This window comes from Oncorhynchus kisutch, linkage group LG28 (genome assembly GCF_002021735.2).
Source record: "Oncorhynchus kisutch isolate 150728-3 linkage group LG28, Okis_V2, whole genome shotgun sequence".
In the NCBI taxonomy this organism is placed as follows: domain Eukaryota; kingdom Metazoa; phylum Chordata; class Actinopteri; order Salmoniformes; family Salmonidae; genus Oncorhynchus; species Oncorhynchus kisutch.
The window spans coordinates 2301787-2328333 of NC_034201.2; the positions used below are offsets into that span (position 1 = coordinate 2301787).

At 41.3% G+C, this 26547-nt stretch overlaps 2 protein-coding genes across 5 annotated transcripts in view; one reads left to right on the forward strand and one right to left on the reverse strand.

The window, feature by feature from the left end:
- LOC109873003 (CTD nuclear envelope phosphatase 1A-like) overlaps nucleotides 1–5991 on the reverse strand; it is a 22539-nt gene extending 16548 nt beyond the window's left edge. The window contains exons 1-2 of one of the 2 annotated variants that reach the window (XM_020464457.2): nucleotides 5658–5991; nucleotides 5238–5469 (exon numbers count right to left, since the gene is read on the reverse strand). In XM_020464457.2, coding sequence (XP_020320046.2) covers nucleotides 5238–5342 — 105 coding nt within the window. In that variant the 5' untranslated portion in view covers nucleotides 5343–5469; nucleotides 5658–5991. The remainder of the gene's footprint in view (nucleotides 1–5237; nucleotides 5470–5657) is intronic. The other variant, XM_020464458.2, reaches the window with a different exon arrangement.
- On the forward strand, nucleotides 4767–26547 carry senp3a (SUMO specific peptidase 3a). 3 transcript variants are annotated; one of them, XM_031808281.1, is made up of 12 exons: nucleotides 4767–4809; nucleotides 16242–16927; nucleotides 17199–17378; nucleotides 18807–18866; nucleotides 21215–21329; nucleotides 21596–21743; nucleotides 22336–22383; nucleotides 22624–22701; nucleotides 22970–23107; nucleotides 23676–23759; nucleotides 23850–23900; nucleotides 25386–26547. In XM_031808281.1, the coding sequence occupies exons 2-12, from the start codon at nucleotides 16291–16293 to the stop codon at nucleotides 25494–25496; spliced, it is 1650 nt and encodes a 549-aa protein (XP_031664141.1). In that variant the 5' UTR covers nucleotides 4767–4809; nucleotides 16242–16290; the 3' UTR covers nucleotides 25497–26547. The 3 variants fall into 3 exon arrangements, with proteins under 3 accessions (XP_031664141.1, XP_031664140.1, XP_020320609.1); XM_031808280.1 differs by lacking the exon at nucleotides 4767–4809 and adding an exon at nucleotides 11708–11875; XM_020465020.2 differs by lacking the exons at nucleotides 4767–4809; nucleotides 18807–18866 and adding an exon at nucleotides 11708–11875.

Below are 26547 nucleotides of genomic sequence, written 5' to 3' on the forward strand. Positions count from 1 at the left end.
AGCCGAAGCTTTAGGGCCTAACTAGCACGCCAAATACACACCTATCGCCAAATGCTTTTGGGAACTTGGGCAGAAAAAGTTTACGTCGATAAAGTTAGGCAAAAACAACGTCGCCATTCATAAAAATAAATAGAAGTGAGACCCAGAAAAGTAGTCAGTTTGGGAAAGATTTGGTGAAGTGGTAAAAGAGGATGAATCGTGTTATGATCTTGAGGTGCTAAAAAAAATGTTGTCACAAAATGGAGACTTCAAAATGGCACATCAAGGGAACTGAACTGTTCCAGCCTAGTGTCATAAACTAGACGTATTATAGTAAATGTAAATCCTGGACTCAAATTAGTAAGATGTGTTACATTTGGTATGGTTACATAAGACAGGTTACTTAAGGCAAAAACAAAAGTAGGGTGATTGTCAAAGTAGATGGGTGGACGTATAACTCGAACGTCTAGAAACCCGAAAGTTGTGTGTTCAAATCTCATCATGGACAACTTTAGCTCATTAAGAACTTTGCAACTACTTACTACTTTTTTTAGCAACTACTTAGCATGTTAGCTAAACCTTCAACCTAACTCCTAACCTTAACCCCTAGCCTAGCTAGCATTAGCTATGTCACTAACATTAGCCTCCTAACTAACGTTAGCAAAAACAAACTGGAATTCGTAACATATTGTACGAATTACAATTGGTAACATACACAAAAGTATGTGGACACTCCAAATTAGTGGATTCTGCCATTTCAGCCACACACATTGCTGACAGGTGTATAAAATTGAGCACACAGCCATGCAATCTCCAAAGACAACCATTGGCAGTAGAATAACCTTACTGAAGAGCTCAGTGACTTTCAACGTGGCATTGTCATTGGATGCCACCTTTCCAAGTCAGTTCGTCAAATTTCTGCTCCTGCTAGAGCTGCCCCGGTCAACTTTATGTGCTGTTGTTGTGAAGTGGAAACGTCTAAGAGCAACAACGGCTCAACCGTGAAGTGGTAGGCCACACAAGCTAACAGAACAGGACTTCCAACTGCTGAATCGTGTAGTGCATAAAAATTGTCTGTCCTCGGTTGCAACACTCATTACCAAGTTCCAAACCGCCTCTGAAAGCAACGTCAGCAAAATAACTCAGTCTGGAACTTCATGACATGGATTTCCATGGCTAAGTAGCCTAAAATCACTATATGCAATGCGAAGCGTCGGCTGGAGTGGTGTAAAGCTTACCGCCATTGGACTCTGGAGCAGTGGAAACGCGTTCTCTGGAGTGATGAATCACGCTCCTCATCTGGCAGTCCGACGGACTAATCTGGGTTTGGCGGATGCCAGGAGAACGCTACCTGCCCCAATACATAGTTTCAACTGTAAAGATTGGTGGAAAGGGAATAATGGTCTGGGGCTGTTTTTCCATGGTTGGGACTAGGCCCCTTAGTTCCAGTGAAGGGAAATCTTAATGTTAAACAATACAATGACATTCTAGACAATTCTGTGCTTCCAACTTTGTGACTACAATTTGGGGAAGGCCCTTTCCTGTTTCAGCATGACAATGCCCCCGTGCACAAATGAGGTTCATACAGAAATGGTTTGTCGAGATGGGTTTGGAAGAACTTGACTGGCCTGCACAGAGCCCGGACCTTAACCCCGTCGAATACCTTGGGGGTGAATTGGAACGCCGACTGCGAGCCAGGCCTAATTGCCCAACATCTCTGCCCGACCTCACTAATGCTCTTGTGGCTGAATGGAAGCAAGTCCCTGCAGCAATGCTCCAATATCAAGTGAAAAGCCTTCCCAGAAGAGTTGGGGCTGTTATAGCAGCAAACGCCATATTAATGCCCTTGATTTTGGGAATTGGCTGTTCGACAAGCAGGTGTCCACATACTTTTGGTCACCTAGTGTATCATTCAAAATGGATGATGGACATCCACAAATGAATAAATACCATATGAAATGTAACATATTATACAAATTTGAGTGTCCCGGATTTATATTACCTCAGTTCAGGTTGACTGTTCAGATGGGTAAAATGGGATAGTAGCCTAACTGAAATCTGGACACTGACTGTAGGTTTATAACCTCTCATATAGCCTACTAGAATATGAGCTCCGGCAGAATTAAGGTTTTCTTACAGTAAAATTATACACCAAATGTAAGTTGACTGGGAAACAATATAAAATATTCTTTCATTCTTTCAGCATCTTGAGAGAATGAATGCACGGTTAGGGATCATCTGTAAAGGTGCTATCTTTGTCAGCATCATAAAAGCTGATAGTATTTCAACCACATAAGATTTAAGTTCAGCTTGGATGCATATTTTATGAAAAACATGTTTGGTCGTTTTAACCGCTTTCAGTTGCCTTAAAACCATTCAAACTGAAATTTGGGATGGGAAATTAATTAATTTAGAGTTATTCCATTTCTCCTTGGTCCATAAACATCTTTACTGAATGGGAGAAGCAGAAATTAAAGAAATGTATGCCTACCAACTTCAACTACACTTAACACAAATATAAAAACACATGTAAAATGTGTTCCCCACGTTTCAAGAGGTCAAATAAAAGATCCCAGAAATGTTCCATAAGCACAAAAGGCTTCTCTAATCGTGTGCACAAATGTATTACATCCCTGTTATTGAGTATTTCTCCTCTGCCAAGATAAGGTGTGGAAAATCAAGAAGCTGATTAAACAGCATGATCATTACATAGGTGCAACTTGTGCTGGGGACAAACAGCCATTAAAATGTGCAGTTGTGTCACAACACAATGCCACAGATGTCTCAAGTTGAGGGAGCGTGCAATTGGCATACTGACTGCAGGAATGTCCACCAGAGCTGTTGCCAAGAATGTAATGTTAATTTCTCTACCATAAGCCGCATCCAAAAACATGCTAAGATAAATACATAACAGTATGTGGATGAGGTAGTTGGACGGGCTATTTACAGATGAGCTATGTACAGGTGCAGTGATCTGTGAGCTGCTCTGACAGCTGGTGCTTAAAACTAGTGAGGGAGATATCTCCAGCTTCAGTGATTTTTGCAGTTCGTTCCAGTCATTGGCAGCAGAGAACTGGAAGGAAAGGCAGCCAAAGGAAGAATTGGCTTTGGGGGTGACCAATGAGATATACCTGCTGGAGCACATGCTGCTATGGTGACCAGTGAACTGAGATAAGGCAGGGCTTTACCTAGCAGAGACTTGTAGATGACCTGGATTTTTTTATTTTTTATTAAATTGTACCTTTATTTTACTAGGCAAGTCAGTTAAGAACAAATTCTTATTTTCAATGACGGCCTAGGAACAGTAGATTAACTGCCTGTTCAGGGGCAGAACGACAGATTTGTACCTTGTCAGCTCGGGGGTTTGAACTTGCAACCTTCCAGTTACTAGCCCAACGCTCTAACCACTAGGCTACCCTGCCTAGTGGTGACGAGAGTGAAGTGAGGGCCAGCCAACGAGAGCATACAGGTCGCAGTGTTGGGTAGTATATGGGGTTTTGGTGACAAAACAGATGACACTGATAGACTGCATCCAATATGTTGAGTAGAGTGTTAGAGGCTATTTTGTAAATGACATTGCCGAAATCGAGGATCGGTAGGATGGTCAGTTTTACGAGGGTGTGTTTGGCATTGGAGATGCTTAATGTGAGTCTGGAAGGAGAGTCTGGTTTACAGTAACCAGACACCTAGGTATTTGTAGTTGTCCACATGTTCTAAGTCAGAACCATCCAGAGTAGTGATGCTAGATGGGCGAGCAGGTGCGGGCAGTGATCGGTTGAAGAGCATGCATTTAGTTTTACTTGCATTTAAGAGCAATTTGAGGCCACGGAAGGAGAGTTATATGGCATTGAAGCTCATTTGGAGGTTTGTTAACACAGTGTCCAAAGAAGGGCCAGATGTACACAGAATGGTGTCGTCTGCGTAGAGGTGGATCAGAGAATCACCAGCAGCAAGAGCGACATCATTGATGTATACAGAGAAGAGAGTCAACCCGAGAATTGAACCCTGTGGCACCCCCAGAGACTGCCTAGGGGTCCGGACAACAGGCCCTCCGATTTGACACACTAAACTCTATCAGAGAAGTAGTTGGTGAACCAGGCGAGGCAGTCATTTGAGAAACCAAGGCTATTGACTCTGCCGATAAGAATGCAGTGATTTACAAGAGTTGAAAGCCTTGGCCAGGTTGACTAAGACGGCTGCACAGTACTGTCTTTTATCGATGGCGGTTATGATATCGTTTAGGACCTTGAGCGTGGCTGAGGTGCACCCATGAACAGCTCTGAAACCAGATTGCATAGCGGAGAAGGTACAGTGGGATTCAAAATGGTCGGTAATCTGTTTGTTAACTTGGCTTTCGAAGACCTTAGAAAGGCAGGGTAGGATAGATATAGGTCTGTAGCAGTTTGGGTCTAGAGTGTCTCCCCCTTTGAAGAGGGGGATGACCGTGGCAAATTTCCAATCTTTGGGAGTCTCAGATGATACGAAAGAGTTTGAACAGGCTAGTAATAGGGGTTGCAACAATTGCGTAATTTTCTACTCATCTATTTTTTTTTACTTAACTTTTTAAAGCACTGTTGGTTAAGGGCTTATAAGTAAACATTTCACTGTTGTATTGAGCGCATGTAACATAAAATTTGTCACCTGCACGTTCCCTCAACTTGGGACATCTGGAATTGTGTGGTGTGAAAAAACAGACTATTTTGGAGTGGCCATTTGTCCCCAGCACAAGGTGCACCTGTGTAATGATAATGCTGTTTAATCAACTTCTTAATATCCCACACTTGTTAGGTGGATGGATTATCTTGGCATGGGAGAAATGCTCACTAACAGGTTGTATACAAATTTGGGCACAAATTGAGAGAAATAAGCTTTTTGTGTGTATGGAAAATTTCAGAGACATTGTATTTAAGCTCATGAAACAATTTAAATGTTGCGTTTTGTTACGTGTAGTAGCACATGTTAAGACAACCCATATTGATTACACCTGTGTGACAGTTTTCATCGAGGTCTTTGAAATGTTACCAAGATTTAATTTGGAGTCAAATAGCAGTGAAGTACCATTCAGACCTTTTAATAGATAGATTGGCGTGTGTGTGAGTTTCGGATTAACCGTCTGTCAAGAGCATTGGCAAATCCAAATGGGCCGTGTGAATATTAGTTAATCCAGTTTCCAATATCACTTATCCAATTGATATTAATTAGGGGAAATACCTTAGCGGGGGCCAATATTATTACACTTTTAGTTCTAGAAAACTCACCGTCCGTAAATGCTTCCTGAGTATGTACAGAATAAACCCCCATATTCTAGATGTAACTCCGACGAAAGTGTGAATGCCAAGTAAGCGGTGACGGGTCTTCAGCATGGTACAACCCGAGCGACTCCAGTTGAGTCGGGACCCCAGCCTCTTCCCTCCCGAAACTGCAGGTCGAGTAGACACTGGCCAATGGCAATCGTGGGCTCAGTTCAAATCTCACTTTCGCCACACTCCACTGAAAATGAATGAAAAAAGAAAACGTAAAAAGTAGCCTACAACGCAAAACCGTCATTAAATACGAAAGCGAGGAATCCAGACGAATAACATTCACTGGTTCTCGGTCACTACCTAGCCCTAGCAAGCTAGACTTCCATTAAAGTGTGAAAAGACGTCTTTATGAAATGCAAACAATGACCTTCTAACCTTGCTTAGTTTCGTTGATAAATAAGTTAGTTTACGAAATATGGCAAAGGTCCCAACTAGACGCCGTCAACGCAACTTTCAAAGAAATCAGGAATTGGACAGAGTGCCGCCATAAGTGTCTCGCTGTCACTTCCGTAGAGAAAAACATGCGCTCCTTTCAAATACTTTCCTCCCGCGAAATAGTCACATCCAGGCCACAGGCATTGACCTCAGTATGGTTAAGACCAGCATTGACCAACAGGCAGGTCATTAGAAATACACTACTGCATTGTAATATACTGTAATCTATTATGAAGCGCAATCAATGACCGTGGTGGATAAAATAATGCCAGACAGAACTATTTTGTTACACCCAGTCCAGACAACCGCTAGGCTGCGGTGCTGTTCTAAAACGGCTCCAGTCCAGACAAACGTCTGCAGTGTAAATTGGGACCATAAAATTAGGAATTAGAATACTAGAATGGCCATGAACCTTACTAAGATTGTCGAAATGTCAGCCACGTTGGCCAGGGAGTTGGTCTTACCCGTGATGAAATATTTTCCACACACATATAGCCACATTGGACACCAGGTCTCCACATTTCCTACACCGAATTCACTGATGATAAAACTTAGACAAGTTGTAAATGCAACAAGTACTCATATGTTATTATATAATAGCACTAACAGCTTTCCAAGAAAACAAAATCTGAGACATTTATGGTCTGTTTGCATATATGCAAATACTCTGGGCAGCCATTTGATTAGCTGTTCAGGAGTGTTATGGCTTGGTGGTAGAAGCTGTTAAGAAGCCTTTGGACCTAGACTTGGCGCTCCGTTACCGCTTGCTGTGCGGTAGCAGAGAGAACAGTCTATGACTGGGGTGGCTGGAGTCTTTGACAAGTTTTAAGGCCTTCCTCTGACACTGCCTGGAATAGAAATTCTGGATGGCAGGAAGCTTGGCCCCAGTGGGCAGGGATGCAGCGATGGGTGGGCTTGGAAGGGCATAGGCCCACCCACTGGGTGAGCCAGGCCCAGCCAATCAGAATGAGTTTTCCCCCCACAAAAAAATGCTATATTACAGACATAAATACGTCTGTTTCATCAGCTATATGGATCAAAAAAGGTGAAGAAGTCCGATGTGGTCTGCGGTTGCAAGAACAGTTGGACATACTGCCAAATTCCCTAAAATGACGTTGGAGGTGGCTTATGGTAGAGAAATGAAAAATTCAATTCTCTGGCATCAGCTCTGGTGGACAGTCCTGCAGTCAGTATGCCAATTGTATACGCAAAACACATTTTAAAGTGGAATTTTAATGTCCCCAGCACAAGGTGCACCTGTGTAATGCTCATGCTGTTTAATAAGGATCCGCACCTTTTTTTTTTTTGCCTAAAATGACATACCCAAATCTAGCTGCCTGTAGCTCAGGACCTGAAGCAAGGATATGCATATTCTTGATACCATTTGAAAATAAACACTTTGAAGTTTGTGGAAATGTGAAATCAATGTAGGAAAAGAACACATTAGATCTGGTAAAAGATAACACAAAGAAAAAAAAATGTTTTTTAAATATTTATTTTGTACCATCATCTTTGAAATACATTTGAAAGGCCATAATGTATTATTCCAACCCAAGCACAATTTAGACTTTGGCCACTAGATGGCAGCAGTGTGTCAGGAATCAATGTAAGACCCAGATGCAGACATGTCGAATTGACAATGGTTTAATATTCCAACAGGGGCTGGCATTAGACAGGTCAAAGCAGGCAGGGGTAGTAAACCAGAGATGGGGCAACGGTACGGGACGGGAGGCAGGGTCAGCAGAGGTCAACAATCCAGAGATGGGGCAAAGGTACAGGTCGGCAGGCAGGCAGGCTCAGGGGCAGGCAGAGTGGTCAGGCATGTGGCCTCAGAGTCAGGACAGACAAGGGTCAAGTTTGGCACACCTGTATTTGGGGAGTTTCTCCCATTCTTCTCTGCAGAACCTCTCAAGCTCTATCAGGTTGAATGGGGAGTGTTGCTGAACAGCTATTTTCAGGTCTCTCCAGAGATTTTAGATTTTCAATCGGCCTCTGAGTGGGTCAAAGAGACTTGTCCCGAAGCCTCTTGTCCCGAAGCCACGTTTTCTTGGATGTGTGCTTAGGGTCGTTTTCAGTTGGGAGGTGAGGTCCCGAGCGCTCTGGAGCAGGTTTTCATCAAGGATCTCTCTATACTTTGCTCTGTTCATCTTTGCCTCGATCCTGACTAGTCTCCTAGCCCCTGCCACTGAAAAACATCCCCACAGCATGATGCTCCAACCACCATGCTTCACCGTAGGGATGGTGCCAGGTTTCATCCAGACATGACGCTTGGCATTCAGGCCAAATAGTTCAATATCCGGAGCAGGTTTTCATCAAGGATCTCTCTGTAATGCTTATCATTCAGCTCAAAGAGTTCAATCTTGGTTTCATCAGACCAGAGAATATTGTTTCTCATGGTCTGAGAGTCCTTTAGGTGCCTTTTGGCAAACTCCAAGTGGGCTGTCATGTGCCTGGCTACCGTCTGGCCACTCTACCATAAAGGCCTGATTGGTGGAGTGCTGCAGAGATGGTTGTCCTTCTGGAAGGTTCTCCCATCTCCACAGAGGAACTCTGGAGCTCTGTCAGAGTGACCATCGGGTTCCAGAAGGGTTTTGGTTCACGTCACTGACCAAGGCCCTTCTCCCCAGATTGCTTAATTTCGCTGTGAGGCTGTTAGTAGATAGGTAGATTCTCGGTGGTTCTAAACTTAATCCATTTAAGAATGATGGAGGCCACTGTGTTCTTGGGGACCTTCAATTCTGCAGATTTTTTTTTTTTCCCCTTCCCCAGATCTGTGCCTCGTCACAATCCTGGCTCGGAGCTCTATCGACAATTCCTTTGACCTCATGGCTTGGCTTTTGCTCTGACATGCACTGTCAACTGTGGGACCTTATATAGACACGTGTGTGCCTTTCCAAATCATGTCCAATCAATTTGTACAAACATCTCAAGGAGGATCAATGGAAACAGGATGCACCTGAGCTTAATTTCGAGTCTCATAACAAAGGGTCTGAATACTTTTTATTTTGAATAAATGTTTAACCATTTCTAAAAACCCATTTTTGCTTTGTCATTATGGGGTAATGAGTGTAGATTGATGAGATTTTTTTTTTTATATATATATAAGGCTGTAATGTCTTCGAAAGCCAAGTCAACAAACAGATTACCGACCATTTCGAATCCCACCATACCTTCTCTGCTATGCAATCCGGTTTCAGAGCTGGTCATGGGTGCACCTCAGCCACGCTCAGCCACGCTCAAGGTCCTAAACGATATCTTAACCGCCATCGATAAGAAACATTACTGTGCAGCCGTATTCATTGATCTGGCCAAGGCTTTCGACTCTGTCAATCACCATATCCTCATCGGCAGACTCGACAGCCTTGGTTTCTCAAATGATTGCCTCGCCTGGTTCACCAACTACTTCTCTGATAGAGTTCAGTGTGTCAAATCGGAGGGTCTGCTGTCCGGACCTCTGGCAGTCTCTATGGGGGTGCCACAGGGTTCAATTCTTGGACCGACTCTCTTCTCTGTATACATCAATGAGGTCCCTCTTGCTGCTGGTGAGTTCCTGATCCACCTCTACGCAGACGACACCATTCTGTATACTTCCGGCCCTTCTTTGGACACTGTGTTAACAACCCTCCAGGCAAGCTTCAATGCCATACAACTCTCCTTCCGTGGCCTCCAATTGCTCTTAAATACAAGTAAAACTAAATGCATGCTCTTCAACCGATCGCTACCTGCACCTACCCACCTGTCCAACATCACTACTCTGGACGGCTCTGACTTAGAATACGTGGACAACTACAAATACTTAGGTGTCTGGTTAGACTGTAAACTCTCCTTCCAGACCCATATCAAACATCTCCAATCCAAAGTTAAATCTAGAATTGGCTTCCTATTTCGCAACAAAGCATCCTTCACTCATGCTGCCAAACATACCCTTGTAAAACTGACCATCCTACCAATCCTCGACTTTGGCGATGTCATTTACAAAATAGCCTCCAATACCCTACTCAACAAATTGGATGCAGTCTATCACAGTGCAATCCGTTTTATCACCAAAGCCCCATATACTACCCACCATTGCGACCTGTACGCTCTCGTTGGCTGGCCCTCGCTTCATACTCGTCGCCAAACCCACTGGCTCCATGTCATCTACAAGACCCTGCTAGGTAAAGTCCCCCCTTATCTCAGCTCGCTGGTCACCATAGCATCTCCCACCTGTAGCACACGCTCCAGCAGGTATATCTCTCTAGTCACCCCCAAAACCAATTCTTTCTTTGGCCGCCTCTCCTTCCAGTTCTCTGCTGCCAATGACTGGAACGAACTACAAAAATCTCTGAAACTGGAAACACTTATCTCCCTCACTAGCTTTAAGCACCAACTGTCAGAGCAGCTCACAGATTACTGCACCTGTACATAGCCCACCTATAATTTAGCCCAAACAACTACCTCTTTCCCAACTGTATTTAATTTTAATTAATTTATTTATTTTGCTCCTTTGCACCCCATTATTTTTTATTTCTACTTTGCACATTCTTCCATTGCAAAACTACCATTCCAGTATTTTACTTGCTATATTGTATTTACTTTGCCATCATGGCCTTTTTTGCCTTTACCTCCCTTCTCACCTCATTTGCTCACATTGTATATAGACTTGTTTATACTGCATTATTGACTGTATGTTTGTTTTTACTCCATGTGTAACTCTGTGTCGTTTTATCTGTCGAACTGCTTTGCTTTATCTTGGCCAGGTCGCAATTGTAAATGAGAACTTGTTCTCAACTTGCCTACCTGGTTAAATAAAGGTTAAAAAAAAAAATTAAAAAAAATTATGTTACAAAATGTGGAAAAAGTCAAAGGGTCTGAATATTATCCGAATGCACTGTAGATAGTAAGCTCACATTAACTAGCTAGCTAGCTAACTTTGCTGGTTCATTGTACTTACTGTCTGACAGAGCCATAGACCGTTTTGCCAACATTGAAGAGAGGTGGATGGCATTACTGTTCAACTTGTCAACAAGTAATGTGAGTCGACATTTTAGTTTTACTTGCGCACACCAACAAACACACACACACACACAGAAATCAGTACCATGGACAGCCATATGATATTTAGCAACGTTGATTGGACTAAATAGTTTTTGGTATCTTTAAGTTGGTTTTCGGTATATTAAACAAAGCAAATATAGCCTTTTTTATTTGATGTTTAAATGTTTAAGTTGAAATAGTACTGGAATAGCGGAGGCAGTGCTCCTATTGACTTTGTGCTGACTTGCGGTAACTACATGGTTCTAAATCAGTAGTTGTTTAGTAAACTTTTGAAAACATTAACTTGCTTGACCATGCTACAGGTGATATAACTGTTTCTATGCAATATTTGCTTTGTGGACTTCATCGGACTGATGTTGCTTTTCGGTTTTGTGATTAAACAAATTAATGTGTAGTTGAATTTATTCCACCACTGTGTGACTGTTGTCTTTTTGTTGGCACAGCCTTATTTTATATCAAGGTGTCGTATGAACAAATGGGTTATAGAGCAAATAATGCAATTATCACACCATAGGTTGTAATATGTATTTTTTACTGGCTTGGCTTCCTCAGTGATTTTACACACCTACCGCTACTGCCATACCATAATCCCACCATGGGGACCTCTGCTCACAACATTGACATCAGCAAACCGCTCGCCCACAGGACGCCATACACGTGGTTCTCCGGTTTGATATACTGCCAAATTCTTATGGTAGAGAAATTAACATTAAATTCTCTGTCAACAGCTCTGGTGGACATTTCTGCAGTCAGCATGTCAATTGCACACTCCCTCAAAACGTTGGAATTGTGTTGTGTGATACATATCTTTTAGAAATACTTTAAATTATTATTTGTGTGATAACTAGTATAAAATATCGACAATTGTGTACATTTTTGTCCTAATTATTAATTCACAAAGTATACCTCATGGGACACTTATGCTGGAGGATTCCAAAAATCCGTGACCCGGAAGTACTTAGTTATTGTTGTCTGCTTCCCAGTGGCATAAGCAAGCGCCAGTTTTCATTGAATGGGAAAGCGTTTATCGTTTATTCGGTGTATTCAATTCAAATAACGGAAATAGGCACAAAATGGACCATTGACAGTAATCGCTTTCGGAGAAACACTAGATCTAAACGGTAAGTACTTGTTTTCTCCCTCACTCATCCAACCGACACCTAGCTTGAGAATCCAATTTTATGTGCTCTGCGCGCGCTTCATATGAAAGACAATTTGGCCAGCAAGATACTTCTCCTCTGACCTCCTATCCGGTTGGATGAAGTATCGTGTGTTTAATTTTATTTTCACTTATCACAATGAAGGTTCTTATTCACGACATACATTTAGCGAATCCCAGTTTGCTATAAACATTTGCCGAAACTAAACTAAGCACTAATATTTCAGTAATCCGTGCCATGGCCTCCCGTGATAAATAAACACTTAACCCATTTAATCTCATCGGTCACAATAGTTGAAACATTTACATTTGTACTTTACAGAGTCAAGAGAAGTTAAAGTTGTACTTATTAACAAATAAGTTATATATTATGCATTATTAAGGTGTCAAGTAGGATTCAGTGAAGTTTCATGATTTCTCAAAATGGTCAAAAGACCCCTAAGTATAAATCTCATACGTGTACATTTTTTGACGAATTTGGTACCAAACAGCTTTAAAAATAAATACATTGTTGACTTATGTTGAATTTGTAAATATAATGTTTAAAGTGTCTAGTTTGCATATCTGCCATAATTTTCAATACATTGAATCTATGGCCTGCTTGTTGCTATAACAACCTCATTTTGTTAAGGCTTTCTGCTAGATGTTGGAACATTGCTGCGGGGACTTGCTTCCATTCAGCCACGAGCATTCGTGAGGTCGGGCACTGATGTTAGGCCTGGCTAGCAGTCGACATACCAATTCATTAAGTTCAGGGCTCTGTGCAGGCCAGTCAAGTTCTTCCACACCGATCTTGACAAACCATTTCTGTATGGACCCACTTTGTTCACGGGGGCATTGTCATGCTGAAACAGGTAAGGGCCTTCCTCAAACTGTTGCCACAAAATTGGAAGCACAGAATTGTCTAGAATGTCATTGTATGCTGTAGCGGTCAGATTTCCCTTCACTGGAACAAAAGGGCCTAGCCCGAACCATGAAAAACAGCCCAGACCACATTACTCCTCCTTCACTAAACTTTACAGTTGGCACTATGTATTAGGTTAGGTAGCGTTGTCCTGGCATCCGCCAAACCCATATTCGTCCGTCGGACTGCCAGATGGTGAAGCGTGATTCATCACTCTAGAGAATGCCTTCCCACTTCTCCAGAGTCAATGGCGGCAAGCTTTACCACACTCCAACCGATGTTTGGCATTGCGCATGGTGATCTTAGACGTGTGTGCGGCTGCTCTTCCATGGAAACCCAGTTCTTGACACTCCCGAAGAACAGTTCTTGTGCTGACGTTGCTTCCTGAGGCAGTTTGGAACTTGCCGGTACCGTTCCGTGAGCTTGTGTGGCCTACCACATCGTGGCTGAACCGTTGTTGCGCCTAGATGTTTCCACTTCACAATTACAGCCCTTAGAGTTGACCGGGGCAGCTCTAGCAGGGCAGAAATTTGACAATGACTTGTTGGAAAGGTGGCATCCTATGATGGTGTCAAGTTGAAAGTCATTGAGTTTTTCAGTACAGGCCATTCTGCTGCCAATGTTTGTCTATGAAGATTGCATGGCTGTGTGCTCGATTCTATACACCTGTCAGCAACGGTTGCGGCTAAAATAGCCAAATCCACTCATTTGAAGGGACATCCACATTAGAGGTCTACCGATTATGATTTTTCATCACCGATACCGATTATTGGGGGGACCAAAAAAGCAGATGCCGATTAATCGGCCGATTTAAAAAGTAAATAAAAAAATGTTTTTGTAATAATGACAATTACAACAATACTGAATTAACACTTATTTTAACTTAATATAATACATCAATAAATTCAATTTAGCCTCAAGTAAATAATGAAACATGTTCAATTTGGTTTAAATAATGCAAAAACAAAGTGTTGGAGAAGAACGTAAAAGTGCAATATGTGCTATGTAAGAAAGCTAATGTTTCAGTTCCATGCTCAGAACATGAGAACATATGAAAGTTGGTGGTTCCCTTTAACATGAGTCTTCAATATTCCCAGGTAAGAAGTTTTAGGTTGTAGTTATTATAGGACTATTTCCCTCTATACCATTTGTATTTCATTAACCTTTGACGATTGGATGTTCTTATAGGCACTTTAGTATTGCCAGTGTAACAGTATAGCTTCCGTCCCTCTCCTCCCTCCTCCCTGGGCTCGAACCAGCAACACAACGACAACAGCCACCACATTGAAGCAGCGTTACCCATGCAGAGCAAGGGAAACAACCACCCCAAAGCGAGGGAAGTTTGAAACGCTATTAGCGCGTGCTAACTAGCCAGCCATTTCACTTCGGTCACACCAGCCTCATCTCAGCCTCATCTCGGGAGTTGATAGGTTTGATGTCATAAACAGCGCAATGCTTGACGCACAACGAAGAGCTGCTGGCAAAACGCACGAAGGTGCTGTTTGAATGAATGTTTACCCGCCTGCTTCTGCCTACCACTGCTCAGTCAGATACTTAGATACTTGTATACTCAGTCAGATTATATGCAACACAGGACACGCTAGATAATATCTAGTAATATCATGAACCATGTGTAGTTAACTAGTGATTATGATTGATTGTTTTTTATAAGATAAGTTTAATGCTAGCTAGCAACTTACCTTGGCTTACTGCATTTGCGTAACAGGCAGTCTCCTTGTGGAGTGCAACGAGAGAGAGGCAGGTCGTGATTGCGTTGGACTAGTTAACTGTAAGGGTGCAAGATTGGATCCCCCGGGCTGACAAAGTGAAAATCTGTCTTTCTGCCCCTGAACGAGGCAGTTAACCCACCGTTCCTAGACCGTCATTGAAAATAAGAACGTGTTCTTAACTGACTTGCCTAGTTAAATAAAGATTAAATAAAGGTGTAAAAAAAAAAGAAATCGGCAAATCGGCCCCCATAACAATCGGAAATCGATATTTTTGAAAACTTGAAATCGTCCCTAATTAATCGGCCATTCCGATTAATCGGTCGACCTCTAATCCACATATTATTGTATATATAGTGTATAGCGGTCACATTTGCTCCAATTTATTATACATATTTAATTATAGCAGATGTATTTATTTTTTTCTGTAGATTTGAGTTGGTTTATGGATATACTTGACCAATATGATCTTACATATTATTTTTCCATTCTCCATTAGCCTTTACATATGTGTTAAATCAGTGATCCTTAGAAAAACTTCATATTTTGTTATTTTGGGGAATTGGCCATGTATAGATACATCATAAACTGAATTAGTTTAATAACTTAACAAGTACTTAATGTCTAGGTTTCTCTCGATCAATGGTAGACCTGGTTTATGTGAGGTTTGCTGAATAATCACAAGGGTAGACCTGGTTTATCAGTGTTGGGACATAGCCACAGGTGTAAACCTGGTTCGTAGGGGTATTTGATCTGGAATATGCAGGTGTAGGTCTTTATATTAGCATTGGGACTCAAAGGTGTGGACCTGGTTTGTAAAAGTTCTGGAGCTGAGGTGCAGGGGTGGTTTACAGTTTGAGTATTCAGGCTTGGAGGACATTTCGACCTGGCTTAGTTTTACATTTTAGTCATTTAGCAGACGCTCTTATCCAGAGCTACTCAAAGTCGTGAGTGCCTATATTTTCTAACTCGTCCCCAAAGGGGAAATGAATCCACAATCCTGCCTTTGCTAGCGCCATGCTCTACCAACTGATGCACATGGGACTAATTGGGTTTATGCACAGGTGCAGACTTTGTAGGTATGTAAATTGGAGCTGAAGTACAGGTGTGGACCTGTTTTGTACGAATATTAGGGCTGAAATGCAGGAGTACACCTATTTTTACAATTGGGGCTGATGTAGCAGTAGACCTGTTTAAAAAAAAATGTAACCTTTTTTTTTAAACTAGGCAAGTCAGTTAAGAACAAATTCTTATTTTCAATGACGGCCTAGAATTTTGACCGATTTTTACCTTCTCAGCTCAGGGATTCGATCTTGCAAACCAGTTTTCACTTTGATGAGGAAAATGTTTTATTTAATCCTTTTTCGAATAAGGATGTTACGTAACAATGTGAAAAAAGTCAAAGGGGTCAGAATACTTTACGAATGTACTGTATTGGGGCTAAGGATTAGGGGAAAATGGCAGTTAATTTTATTATAGGCAGAGCACTATGTTTCACTCTCTACTCTCCTCTCTCTCTAAAAAGCAATATGGATTACATGTTAGGGTTACTAATCGCATACGATTTGCAAAGTGACTTGTCTGGGAAAAATGTGGGAATGAATGGTTTAAGTATTACCTGGTCTAATACTATTGTTACAGTAGTTACTATCACCTGTTCCTTAACTACAATTTCCACCACTTGTTTTGTATTCCAGGCAGAGGCTATAAGCAGGTGTTGTTGGTGGGGTGCCTGTGGAGAGAGTGATGCGAGACAGTGGAGACAGCTTGGCACAGAACCACTGGACCAATGAGCTGACACTGGCAGGGGAACCTGAGACAGTCAGACAGGAGGCCACTGGACCAGGATATCTGGTGGACTCCAGAACGCCTCACTATGTCCATAGAAGTTCCATGCATTTCAAGCTAGGGTGGCCTGAGGAGGAAGCTAGCATGTTGGGCATGGAAGAACGTATGGATATGGACCCCGAAGAGGATAAGGAGGAGGATTTCAGTTGGGAAGAACCAGGAGAGGATGATTGGACTGCACCACTTCTATCGCCATCACATCATCAGAGTAGATCCACAGCCAGTGACTCTGGTAGCCCCTCACAAATAAAAACACAGCCCAATGGGTTCAGGATGCGGAGGCTGCTGCGCTGGTATAGACTCAGTAGGACTGTGAACTGCCACACTCGCTTGGCCCTGCATTGGAGGACATGGTGCCAGCTGGCTAAATGGGCTGGGTCTTTGGGCCTGGGGTACAGGCGAGCTAGGCCTAGGAGGTGGCACCTCGGGAGCAGGAACAAACATCTCCACAACAGACGGAAGCCAGGAAGATCCTATCTGCATGGGGGAACTCAGGGCTGCTTTAAGGGAAGGGAAGATATAGAGGCTGGAGATGGTAGGTATAATAATGTTGTTTTTGGACCAAATTTAATGTTGCATGTGTCATGAAACATGAATATATATTAATATATGCCAACATGTAAACTGGAAGTTGCATCAGAATTACTTGTTTCCCTCCACCCCCTTTACTTAATTTTTGTTTAAAAAAATGAGCAGTAGCATTTCATGAAAGAAAGAATGATCACAGACTGTTCTGTAGAGCTGAAATAGTTAATAAATGTTAATATTTTTTACATGATCTGCACCCATCTCCTATTTTTCCTCAGACCCTTGGGTGTGTGGGACAAATGGACACATAGGGAATGAGGTGGCGAGTAATGCAGCCAAGGTTGGGGACAGGGACGGGCTGGGCTTCCGGGAATCTCCTGGAAGCCTGCCAACCATCCACAGGGATAAACCACCACCTCAGCAGCAACTCAGCAGTGAACACATCTCCTGTGTACAAGGTAAAACAGCTTTGAATACTAGTCTACTTTTCTGTTAAAAACAAATGGAAAACCACACTAGGTAGGGCTGAACCCATTTAGTCGACTGGTCGATTCTTTGGACTGAGATTTCTTTAGTTGAGCAAATTCATGGTGCGCAAGACACCTGTCTGATTCGCTCCTGTCTCAGTAGACTAATCCATTGTGGGGGCCCACGGGGATTGCACAGTCCATCACTCGTAAGACATGTAATACTGAAGTTGTATGTGGTTATATTATGTAAAAATAATGGTGCAACACTAAGAAATTGAATATTATTTTATAACGTGCTTTCTCCTGCGTTGGATACGATCGCTGTCCGCGGTTCTGAATCATAATCTTAGGTGTGTCGTAGAATTAGCACCTTTCCCTATGTTGCTATGTGCATAAAAGCAAAGTTAACCAGCGTATTTGGATTGAGAACAATGAGGCGGAGGCAGCAGCAGAGATGAGAAAACAGCCCTTGCCTAAGAAAATTGAGAAGATAGGAAACCCAAACTTAATTAGGTCTATAATCAATAGCTTAACTGTTAAATGTGCTTGGCTTTATAAATCATCCATATACAGTATATTCGGAAAGTATTCAGACCCCTTCACTTTTTCCACAGTTTGTTACGTTACAACTAGGGATGTCAAGTTTAACGCCGGTGTGCAAAACCGGTAGGTAAATGACTTAATGACGCCACGTAAAATTATGCGCTACACTTGCAACACAGCATTCCTAACCTAGTCCACAATGTCTGCAGTGTGGATCGAGCAGTCAACAAGTCGAGCAGTCATTTGAAAGAGTAACAATTTCAGCGAGACAACTCAAAGGTGAATCCATTAACGCCAGGATAATGGAATTCATTGCCCTTGACAATCAACTGTTCTCTGTCGTGGGTGATGTTGGCTTTCGCCGACTGGTCGAGCACCGGTACAAACTACCAAGTGCACTATTTTTCAGATGTTGCCCTAGCGGAGTAATAGCGTCACTGCTATTAGCTTCACGACATACTATGGAACGCTGTTTGGGTCTTTGCGTGTCAAAAAAGATACATGTCAAATAACACAGTTCTATTATAGAATGTTGTGTGTTCTGAATTTGCACGTGCAAGCCAAGCGCCACTACTACAATCGGTAGCACTGTCAAAGCTGTACAAAAAAGTCTGCAAACACCGGCCACGAACGATGTGTTTACAATACCACGTTGGTAATAAAGCATTATTTGTTCGACCGCAACTTCTGGACCTAGCTAGCACCAATACAACCAGCCTGAAAACAATGACCAGTAGAAACTGCAGTTATTGTCATTATTCTTAGCAATGATTTTGGAATCCTTTTGTTTGGTTCCGAGAATATGAAATATACTTATTCATGTTACTGAGGGAGAGAGGGTAATGTATAACGTTTACATTATGTTATTGTTAGCCATCAGGGATCTTCTGGGAGGAGAAGAGACGCGGCCTGGTACCAGGCACCATGACAGCCGTGAGTTGGGGAGGAGTGAGCACTGGGGTAGAGGTCAGATGACGTGAGGAAGAACCGATATCACTAAGGTTCTGTCTAGCAACAGAAATACATTGACTCTTCAGATGTGTAGGAGGAGCCTCAGTCTAGGAGTAACGGTTAAATATTAGAGGTCGACCAATTGTATGATTTTTTTTTTTCAACGCCGATACCGAGGACCAGAAAAGGCCGATACCGATTAATCGGCCGGTTTTATATATATATATATATATATATATATATATATATATATATATATATATATATATATATATATATATATATATATATATATATATATATATAATTTATTTGAAATTATTACAATTACAACAATACTGAATGAACAATGAACACTTATTTTAACTTAATATAATACATAAATAAACTCTATGTAGTCTCAAATAAATAATGAAACATGCTCAATTTGGTTTAAATAATGCAAAAACACAGTGTTGGAGAAGAGTAAAAGTGCAATATGTGCCATGGAAAAAAGCTCATGTTTAAGTTCCTTGCTCAGAACTTATGCAAGCTGGTGGTTCAATATTCCCAGTAAAGAAATATTAGGTTGCAGTTATTATAGGAATTATGATGCGTCGACTATTTTTCTCTATACTATTCATATTTCATATTTGACTATTGGATGTTCTAATAGGCACTTTAGTGTTGCCAGCCTAATCTCAGGAGTTGATAGCGCTGTTTGACTTCAAGCCTGTGGTCAAGCATTGCTAAGAGCTGCTGGCAAACGCAGTAATCCGAATACTATCATCTCGAAAACAAGACGTTTATTCTTTCAGTGAAATACGGAGCCGTTCCGTATTTTATCTAACGGGTGGCTTCCATCAGTCTAAATATTCCTGTTACATTGCACAACCTTCAATGTTATGTCATAATTACGTAAAATTGTCATTATGGGGTATTGCTTATTACTTATTTACACTGTTCCAAACAGGCATAAAATTATATTGTAATCTAACAGCACCTGTTTGTCACACAATATGCACCTTTACCCTCCTTTTTATTGATCTCCTTATTGTTGTTCAAATTATTATGATCATTATAATAATAATAATAAGTAATGTTGTTATCATTAGTAGGCTTTGTATAGTATCCTTGTATAACCACCATCAAGCTGTAGGCCTAAGAGCACATCCTGTTTAGTCTTAATACCGTAACTTACTTAGCCTAAATATTGAAATATAGGCCTAAGTGTATCAATCAATCATGAATTATGTTCATGCTATCACACAGCATACAAGCAATGCAATCCAACATTTTAGTTTTAAAATTAAATAACAAATGGAGCTTTTGAATAATTAGCCTAAACAATAAATAAACCGCAATTCACGAATGCATGCAACTGTTTTTAGTCTGCTGTAATAAAGGCTTTAAATTTTGCTTTTTGCTCCTATGCCCTCCTTTTTTCTGTATCTCCAGTAGTTTCCCCAACTAAGTCAAATGTCTTCCACAGACCTGAATTCCCCTTTCCCTCCTCAGCAACCTGTAAACTAACATTTGCCCATTTCAAGTTTATTTTTGACATCCTCCTTGTTGTTACTGTGTTCAGTTTTTTTTTGTATTACCAAATTTATTGATGTGATTATGATAGGCTATAGGTCAGGCCATATTGGTCACATGCATGCGATGCTTACATGTTTCACTTAAAGAGAGCAAGGGTTGAGGGGAATAGGAAATGTTTTTCAGTCCGAAATGGCTGTAATGATGTTGCAGCTTCAGCACGGACAGAGCAATGAACACTTGTTGTGCCGTGGTGCCTTTTCGCTGCAGTAGTTAGGAGAGCAAGACAACAGCGCCAGTCACACATGCACTCGCTGTCATTTTTTTAAAACACAGTGTGAGTCATTTGCATGTCTTCATTATTTAATCAAACAGTGTGCTTAAAGCATCAGACAAGCTCAGTGCTAATGTAGTTGATTTTATTCAAACTCATAGGGTGTTGGAAAAATATATATATGGAAAAAATAAGATGAACAATTTTGATTGGTGGAAAGAACTGGACGTCTCTCGGTCGACCAATATTTATTTTAGTTAGGTACAGCCCTTAATGAATTCACTCCAGATGTGGTAATGTGGCTAATGAAGAAAGATTCCTAAATGGTCCATTAATGGGTTAGGGTCAACGTTGACTGGGCAAATTGTTTTTACTATTTATACCAGAAATTGTGCATTGATTGAGCTCAATCTCCAGACTGAAGCTTTAACCATAGACACAATATAACAAGGTGATTAAAACATGTAATTTGGTGATTTATATAATAAAGGTGTTATTTAATTTGTGTGGCTTTGTGACCGTCTCCCATCTCTCCCAGGTATGTTGAATGAATTCCTGCACCAGTACGGGAGCATGATCCCTATCCATGTGGATGAGGTGGTGGACAAGCTACAGGAAATCTTCCCCAGCAAGAGCTTCTCCGAGCCCCACAGGTTTGTCATGATAATTGGCCTTCAACCTCATCATGTTCATTTGCATTTCAGCATCCTGGGTCATTTTCATTAGGCACACGATGGGAATGACTTTTCAGTGTTTTGCAGTGGGAAATGAAAACAAGCGTTTCTTATTGTACAAGTCCAAGTAGTCCCTCCCCGTCACGCTGCTGTTTGAAACATTTGGTGTCTGTCTAATGAACATGTGTTTTTGTATTTTCATGTTGAAAAGTGTCTCATTAAGTGTTGTTGTGTCCCTTCCAAAGGAAAGTTGTTGTGCAGCACCTCATCCAGTCTTACCAGCGTCTGTCTGGGACTGCCATGGTGAGGGGGTTCCGTGTCAACTACAAGCGCCACACCCTCACAATGGATGACCTCAGCACATTGTATGGACAGAACTGGCTCAACGACCAGGTACTTCTACTCTTTAAGATTTTGAAAAGAACACTGTATTCTCTGAGCCACGATAGCACATCTCAGTTGGTCTGTCTTGGTCATGCCAAATCACCTCACTTTTTTTAACGTTTTGTGAGTTTCTTTTTCTTTATATTAGCAGTTTATGAAATATTTCAAATGTACTAATGATTTTCCAAATCTATATATGATTCAGTATAGAACAGAGTGTGAGATTTTCATTTATTTTTCAGTGTGTGATTTATTTAACATTGACTAAATAATATAAATATTTGTGTTTTTAAGAAATTATATGAAAGTATATGAAATTATATGAAAGTATATGAAATTATATGAAAGTATATGAAATTATATGAAAGTTTATGAAATTATATGAAAGTATATGAAATTATATGAAAGTTTATGAAATTATATGAAAGTATATGAAATTATATGAAAGTTTATGAAATTATATGAAAGTATATGAAATTATATGAAAGTTTATGAAATTATATGAAAGTATATGAAATTATATGAAAGTATATGAAATTATATGAAAGTATATGAAATTATATGAAAGTTGTCTTTAATAATATATTGTCTTGAACCACAGATCATGAACATGTATGGGGATATGGTTATGGACACAGTCCCAGAAGAGGTGAGAAAATGATCATGCCTAGTAATATGAATGTAAAATATATGTTTAGGAGAGAGAAATTCTGATGACATTTAGGTGCTGGCATCCTCTTACCTCATCGGTCATGTTATGCCCCATTCCTCATTTGCCTGCATTTTTCCCACCAACACAGGAAAGCCCCACTATTGTGTGTGCGCACAAACTCAACTTGTGTATTATGTGTTCCCATTCACACCGTGGCTACTCTTCTATTTCTTTCAGGTTCATTTTTTCAACAGCTTTTTTTACGACAAGTTGAGGACAAAGGGCTATGACGGGGTCAAACGGTGGACGAAGAATGTGAGTTATCCCTGGACTAATTTTATTTAGCAGGAGTTCCATGGTTGACTTATGTTGTCAAGTGTGTTTGTTGGTTTGTTTGTATACGTTTTTTGTTTTTGAATCAACATGCCAGAAGTTTTATTATAAGTTATTTTACTTGAACAATGCACACTGATCAGCATTTCTGTACATGTATCACTGTAGTCTCTGGAGAGTAAAGAAAAGTAGAGGGAAAAAATATGTAAAAAAATAAAATTACAATTCCGTCCATATCTTTTTTTTCCAGGTGAACATTTTCCAGAAGAGGCTACTGTTGATCCCTATCCATCTGGAGGTGCACTGGTCTCTGGTGTGTGTGGACGTCCCACAGCGCGCCATCACATACTTTGACTCCCAGCGCACCCTCAACCGCCGCTGCCCAAAGGTCTGTGTAGTGTAATTCCCTGGGCTTCAAGCCTATCTGTGCAGTCAGACCCGTGCAGTTATACGAATGTGGAAAGTATAAATCTGCCTTTTATGCCAGTCCAAACAATACATTTGGTCAGTCTGTAATTTTGATCTATAGAAGTGGTATTCAAACTTTCAGGGGGAACCCCATTTTTTTCCCGCCAGAATTTCGGGGGACCCTATTTTTTTTCCCCCCAAAAAACGACCCCAACCCAAATCTAATGACACAACCTTAAAATCTGTACATTTAGATTTTTACAGATAGTTTTACAAATAAAAATGCAATGAATTGAAGGTTCTCTTATCAAAATGAAAAGAAGCCGGTAAATACACTTTTGAGTAAATGTTTCACATGATCTGTCTCAAACTTTTGTATACTGTCCCATACAATAATCTGTACTCTTGATTTTTTTTGTTCATAAAATGTTTTGTTCCCCCGCGACCCCGACTTTGAATACCACATCTGCTCCTCTGTGGATATACTTGTATATTTGTTATCTCTCAGCGGATTCATATTCACCCATGTATTTATCTTGGTTTTTTAGCACATTGCAAAATACTTACAAGCTGAGGCAATCAAGAAAGAGCAGAAGGATTTTATCACAGGGTGGAAGGGTTTCTTCAAAATGGTAAGAGGGCTTTTGGATTTTGGTGGGCAATGTTTACTTGTCAGTTGATACCATGTTTATGTGATTGTTCTGGTCCCATGTGTTTCCCAGAACGTGGGCAGGCAGAACAATGACAGCGACTGCGGAGCATTTGTCCTCCAGGTGGGTTAACTTAAATATCATTATTCATATTTCAATAACAGAACCTAAAGTGCAATCTGTCTATCTAATCATGTTGTGTGTTGGTAACAGTTTTCATACTTCATTGTATGCTACACACAAACCGGTAGAAAAGTAATTTGCTTTGATATCATTAAATGCAGTACTCTACTGAACTCCTTCCACGTAACAGTCAGTATCTGGTGTGGCCACCAGCTGCATTATGTACTGCAGTGCATCTCCTCCTCATGGACTGCACCAGATTTGCCAGTTCTTGCTGTGAGATGTTACCCCACTCTTCCACCAAGGTACCTGCAAGTTCCCGGACAATTCTGCGGGGAATGGCCCTAGCCCTCACCCTCCGATCCAACAGGTCCCAGGCATGCTCAATGGGATTGAGATCCGGGCTCTTCTCTGGCCATGGCAGAACACTGACATTCCTGTCCTGCAGGAAATCATGCACAGAATGAGCAGTATGGCTGGTGGCATTGTCATGCTGGAGGGTCATGTCAGGATTAGCCTGCAGGAAGGGTACCACATGAGCAGGATGTCTTCTCTGTAACGCACAGCGTTGAGATTGCCTGCAATGACAACGAGCTCAGTTCGATGATGCTGTGACACACCGCCCCAGACCATGACGGACCCTCCACCTCAAAATCGATCCTGCTTCAAAGTACAGGCCTCGGTGTAACGCTCATTCCCTTGAAGATAAACGTGACTCCGACCATTACCCCTGGTGAGACAAAACCGCGAGTCGTCAGTGAAGAGCACTTTTTGCCAGTCCTGTCTGGTCCAATGACCGTGGGTTTGTGCCCATAGGTGACGTTGTTGCCAGTGACGTCTAGTGAGGCCTACAAGCCCTCAGTCCAGCCTCTCTCAGCCTATTGCGGACAGTCTGAGCACTGATGGAGGAATGGTGCTTTCCTGGTGTAACTCAGGCAGTTGTTGTTGTGATGTTTGGATGTACCGATCCTGTGCAGGTGTTGTTACACGTGTTCTGCCACTGCGAGGATGATCAGCTGTCCATCCTGTCTCCATGTAGCGCTGTTTTAGGCATCTCACAGTACGGACATTGCAATTTATTGCCCTGGCCACATCTGCAGTCCCCATGCCTCCTTGCAGCATGCCTAAGGCACGTTCACGCAGATGAGCAGGGACCCTGGGCTCTTTCTTTTGGTGTTTTTTTTGTCAGTAGAAAGGCCTCTTTAGTGTCCTAAGTGACCATAACTGTGACCTTAATTGTCTACCGTCTGTAAGCTGTTAGTGTCTTAACAACCGTTCCACAGGTGCATGTTCATTAAACAAGCATGGGAAACAGTATTTAAACCCTTTACAATGAAGATCTGCGAAGCTATTTTGATTTTTACTAATTATCTTTGAAAGACAGGGTCCTTAAGAAGGGACGTTTCCTTTTTGCTGAGATAATATCATTAGTTGCCATTGATATTGACATTAACTTTGCTTCATTTTTCTGTTTTTTCCCCACAGTACTGTAAGTGCCTAGCCTTAGAGCAACCTTTCCGTTTTGGCCAGCTGGATATGCCAAAGCTAAGGAGACTCATGTACAAAGAGTTGTGTCATTGCAAGCTCTCACTGTGAGTTTGAATGAAAGAACTATCGTAGAACGAAAGAAGACGTAGACTATTCACCCTTCCCTTCCCCCAGCTTTCTTGGCAGATATGTTTTTTTACAAGATGGACATTGTTGCATTTTTATTTTCTTGCTCACACCCACTCACTCTTTATTTTCCTTTTTGATACAAGTAAACTGTACTCCTATGAGGACACTAAACAAAAGAATGGTTGTTTCACTTAGGGTGTGATGTAGGAGATTATTATAATATTTTTTAAATATATTTTACCATATTTTACTTTTTCTCCCCAATTTCGTGATATCCAATTGCGCTCACTGCAACTCCCTAACGGGCTCGGGGAGGGTCATGCGTCCTCCGAAACATGACCCGCCAAACTGCTCTTCTTAACACCTGCCCGCTTAACCCGGAAGCCAGCCTCAATGTGTCGGAGGAAATACCATTCAACTGATGATCAGTCAGTCTGCAGGCGACCGGCCCACCACAAGGTGTCGCTAAAGCGCGATGAGCCAATAAAGCCACCTGGCAAAACCCTCCACTAATATGAACGACCCTGGGCCAATTGTGCTATCCCAATGGGACTCCCAGTCACGGCCGGTTGTGACAGTGTGGGATGGAACACTGCTCTCTAGTGACGCCTCAGACCACTGCGCCACTTGGGAGGCCACGCAAGATTATTTTTTTGTCCTTGATGTTTTTGGGGGATAGCCAGGGATATAGTGTTGAAAATAAAATAAATGAAAGTTAAGTGTTGATGGATCAACTTTATTTTCAGTTGATTTGTATTCATTTTTAGGGAACATGGTTTGTGGGCAAATTAATATTTCCTATTAGATGAAATGATTTTCATTTGAATCTGAAATCATAAACGGTTTTGTCTAAAGGAAATATTAATTAACAATTTGATTATTCAATGTTTTTAATTATCGGTTCTGGTTCAGCCTGTGCACCAGTACGTTTTGGCCAATGAATAGTGGTGACTTGCTGTCAACAAATTATAAATGGGTTGTTCTTCATGTTTTTGATTTGACATGTAATTGAATAAATGGATAAACGTTA

What these genes read in the sequence shown, in the direction of transcription:
- senp3a (XM_031808281.1), top strand. Translation starts at nt 16,291, where the DNA reads ATGCGAGACAGTGGAGACAGCTTGGCACAGAACCACTGGACCAATGAG. An exon ending in TACCAGGCACCATGACAGCC is followed by an intron (nt 18,867 to 21,214) that starts GTGAGTTGGGGA and finishes CATCTCTCCCAG; the next exon opens with GTATGTTGAATGAATTCCTG. An exon ending in AGAACTGGCTCAACGACCAG is followed by an intron (nt 21,744 to 22,335) that starts GTACTTCTACTC and finishes CTTGAACCACAG; the next exon opens with ATCATGAACATGTATGGGGA.